The sequence below is a fragment of the Podarcis vaucheri genome (assembly GCF_965113315.1).
Source record: "Podarcis vaucheri genome assembly, chromosome: 2".
Classification (NCBI taxonomy): domain Eukaryota; kingdom Metazoa; phylum Chordata; class Lepidosauria; order Squamata; family Lacertidae; genus Podarcis; species Podarcis vaucheri.
The window spans coordinates 128099271-128103721 of NC_138760.1; the positions used below are offsets into that span (position 1 = coordinate 128099271).

The window sequence follows — 4451 nt, forward strand, 5'->3', positions numbered from 1 at the left end:
TTAAGCCTTTGTAGTCAGGTGCTCCTTTGTATTCAGACTAGGCCTGAGTACAATAATGTAGCACTTGGGAAAGAAGATGCAGCCCAGAAGCCCAGCACTGGAGGCCAAGATAGAGAAGACCTGCACGGCTACCATGTACTTCCCCTTGGTGCTCAGGTAGGTGGGAACAAAGGAGATCCAAACACTGCAGAAGACCAGCATGCTGAAGGTGATCAGCTTGGCTTCATTGAAGGCCCCAGGCAGCTTCCTGGCTAGGAAAGCCACAGTGAAGCAGATGGCAGCCAGGAAGCCCATGTAGCCAAGGACAGTGTAAAACATGGCAACAGATCCTTCATTGCATTGCAGGATGACCTCTCCAGCCTGGGAGTGCATGTCAGAGTCTGAGAATGGAGGAGAGGTACCCAGCCAGATGATACAGATGAGAATTTGGATACTGGAACAGGAAATGACAATGGAATTAGCCAGACTCTTTCCCAGCCATCTCCTCACCCTGTTTCCTGGCTTAGTGGCTAGAAAGGCCAGCACAACGGTAATAGTTTTTGCCAACAAAGAAGAGACAGCAACTGAGAAGATGATGCCAAAGGCCGTCTGCCTGACAAGGCAGGTCACTTTCCTTGGCCGGCCTATAAACAGAAAGGAGGACAAAAAGGAAAGGAGGAGGGAGACAAGGAGGATGTAGGAAAGGTCCCTGTTGTTGGCTTTGGCTATGGGAGTGTCAAGATATTTAATGAATATTCCTAAAACAAGGCCTGTGATTAAGGCCAAAAACAGGGCAGTGGAAGCCAAGAGGGTCCCCAGATATTCATCATAGGACAGGAAGGTGATAATCTTGGGGATGCATTGATCTCTGTCTTTGTTTGGATGTTGATGTTCTGGACATTTGGTGCAGTGGTCTGCATCTGGGGGAAAAAGAGTGTCTGCTTGAACATTTTTCTGTAGACTAGCAAAAAAAAGCAGGTCAATTTTGAATCCAGCCACCCCATGCAAATGGAAACAGTGATGGGACTTGCTATTTCTGCTAATCAACACAGAGAGTTGGTCCTTGCAATGTAGGTCCCTAGTGCTGATACCCCCTTATTCACCTCCGAAGGAAGAGCTTGGAGTGATCGCGAAGCTCCAAGTTCTTAATTGAAGCTACATCTGATCTCACCTCAACACCAGGTGTTGTCAGATGGGTGTAATTTACAGAAAAAAAAATCCTCGGAGGCGCATGGACTGGAATTCTGGTCTTCTCCGTACAAACCAAACACCCCAGCTACTTTGCCACACTGACTGGTTCAAGGGTGCCTATCAGATGCAGCAACACTGCCTAATTCTTACATACTCAAGGCTGTCTCAGTGGTACCTGGAAAGCTTTATTAAGACTATGTAAATCACCATTGAACTTTTATTAAATTCAACCATAAGATTATATTTGAATATTCATCAAAAAAAGGACATATATTATTGTTCTTTTTGCTGCACATTCCTCTGAAGTCTCCTACCTTCCTGAGTGGAGATCATTCCTTTTGCACATGGAGCACAACCATGGCAGCATATGGGTTTCCCTTCCTGAACCTTCTTGTCATTTCCAGGGCGACAACTTTGGGTACACCTGGAATGAGGAAGGGTCTGACCAAAAAGACAGAAAGCATCAATGAAAGACTGTTGCCAAGTAATTTCTGGGGCATTGTACAATTTCAATCTATGTGGCATAGACACGGCTTTGGTGTAGATGTTTTTTTTTTGATCCATGGGACAAAACAGAGGGTCATAGTCCTTGGGACACAGTTGGGGTAGAAAGAGATTATCAAGAAGAAAGAATTACATGGAGACTGTATTGCCCTTGGATTTAGGAGTCAGAGCTCTCTGCCATTATAACAAAGCTCTAGTAAACACAGTACCAATCTGCAGTCAGTTAAAAATATCAAAACCAGAGAAACAAACAAGCTGAAACGGAAAAGTATTTGGAGCAGCTGTGTTGTGCTCAATTCTTAAGTCTGGCCTGCTTTCTGACCGCTGAAAAGCCATAGTCATAGTCCAACATGCTTCTCCATTTTCATGTTTCCTTTTATAGATTTTTTTATTTGTTTTTTAAAGTAATGTTTACATTTAAACACAAGTCATAGTCATAGAAAAAAGAAAAAGGTAGGATTTCCCTAATCCTTGGATCATTATTATGTTGGATAGGCAACATACCTCTAAAAGGGAATACAACGCAATGAATGGGTTTTCCAAACCTGGTTGAACAGTCTGGACCACACAAGAGCCTCTTGGTCAATGGTGAATTTTGGGCCTGAGGATCCCTGTCTGCTTATGCTCCCAAATTTCACTGCACTAAAGGATTTGTTGGGAAATGGCACCCAGTTCACAACGTCAGATTCGACTGTCAACTGCCCATTCTCATCCAAATACACTCCTTCCATGGAAGTATTGTAAAACTGGGAGCTTCCCAGAAAAGGGTGAAGCTAGAACAGGAAAGAAAGCAGGCACATTTAGAAAAGAATAACATTATCTCGATAACATAGCCTAATTGCCGAAGATCTTTGTACAGACTGACAATGGGAAAACCATCTAGATAACTTGGCCTAATCTATGAAGGCATTTGTACAGACTGACACTTTGTGTGTGTGTTTGGGAAATGGATCTGTGGCCCATTCTTTCTGCTTCAGCCTTTTGGGACAGATTAAAGCCATGAGATCCATAAGCTACATTCCACACCCTTGGAAGAATTGTGCAAGCATTGGCCTCCTATTTGTCAAAGTAAGGTTGTTGGAAGTGGTGTGTAGAAATCAGCTTCCTTGGCTAGTAATAGCATAGCAGGAAGCCTTATTGAGGGATTAGGTGGTGAAGTGGAGGTAGATTGTCTTCTCACAAGCAAAATTAGGATGCGGGTAACAGTAAAGTGGTGCTGTGGTCTAAACCACTGAGCCTTGGGCTTGCCAATCAGAAGGTTGGTGGTTCAAATCCCCGCGACGGAGTGAGCTCCCTTTGCACGGTCCCAGCTCCTGCCCACCTAGCAGTTCGAAAGCATGTCAAAGTGCAAGTAGATAAATAGGTACAGCTCCGGCAGGAAGGTAAACGCTGTTTCTGTGCACTGCTCTGGTTCGCCAGAAGTGGCTTACTCATGCTTGCCACATGACCCGGAAGCTGTCTGCGGACAAATGCCAGCTCCCTCAGCCAGTAAAGCGAGATGAGCGCACAACGCCAGAGTTGTCTGTGACTGGACCTAATGGTCAGGGGTACCTTTACCTTTAACAGTAAAGTAAATGGAGGCAAAGTAAAGACAGTTTTGAGGCAGTCCTTAATTCACCTGGGAATGGAATGCATAGCACCAATTCCTGTTCAACAAAGATATCTGTGAGAAAAACAGGAATACCTGCCAAGACTGTATCCTTTGATATTTCAGCCTCTTTTTACCCTTCGCCACCATCCGATTGGATTTGGAGGAAAGCGCAGCCCTTAAGGCCCCTGCCAGAGCAAGGACAAGATTGTAAATACTGTAGCTATCCAGAGACAGGGTTTTCTCAATCACTTCGTCACGCAGGAACTCCAGAGTATAAACTTCCCTGCACCTTTTCCTTCCCTTCACAGACAATATGTGCTTTGAATATGAACATTGAAATGTTTTCATCCCAAACAGAAACATAGACTTGGACAATAAGTCTTCAGTGTCATCGTCTGCCCTTTTTTTAATATGAGTTAAGAAAGAAAAAAACCCATAAATGTGCAGGGGAGAAAGAATATTATAAGACAAGTTCCAGGTGAGGTCCCACAAAGCTGTTGTGATCCAGACTTTCCCCACAATGGGTCTTATATGCTTTTTAACAGCATTTTGCAATGTATTTATTGAATGTAAGAAGAAGCGCATCTCTCCATAGTAGACTAATACATTGACTATGTTCCACGTGGAAATTATTTTTAAAAGTGACGGTATTTCCTGATTCTGTATTGGGATGCTAAGTGAGAAGGCAGCACAAATTGTGTTCCTGGTTAGCAGGGGCCTAAAGGTCCTCATGAACCTGTCTCCATTGTTGGTTTCTGGAGCGACGAGGCCAATCCAAGTCCAGTTGAAGTGCAGGAGCAGTTGGATTATCCCCAGATACTGATGTTCCTCTTTGGGGACCATTCGGTAGACAAAAGGGAACTGAGTTTTGTCCCTAAGTGTGTCAGAAACAAAACCATGACTGACCTAGTAAAGAACAGAAGAGATTAGTGTTGTCACTCCCAACAAAATCCCAAATCTAGTACTTTTTACTTGCCTGAATGATAACTTTTCTCTGACATGGAAAACAGAGAAAAGACAAAGTTTCATGGGGGCTAAAGAGCTTTACTCCAGGGAGCTTAACAACATGTTTAGTTGTTTGCTTTCAAAAAACGGTGAAAGGGTCTTTGGAATGGATTGTGTTTGCTTTAGGTTATGCCCTGATTGCATTTTTGTTACTGCTTTTACAACATGTTTCTTGTAGCAG

At 43.6% G+C, this 4451-nt stretch overlaps 1 protein-coding gene across 1 annotated transcript; it reads right to left on the reverse strand.

Annotated features, from left to right (window-relative positions):
• Nucleotides 1-4108, reverse strand: LOC309526219 (vomeronasal type-2 receptor 26-like; the record flags this gene model as incomplete). Its single annotated transcript, XM_082212133.1, has 5 exons — nt 1-899; nt 1485-1611; nt 2220-2447; nt 3359-3665; nt 4002-4108. 5 exons carry the CDS (start codon nt 4106-4108, stop codon nt 1-3), a joined length of 1668 nt encoding a protein of 555 aa, XP_082068259.1.
• Between the last annotated feature and the right edge of the window lie 343 nt (nt 4109-4451).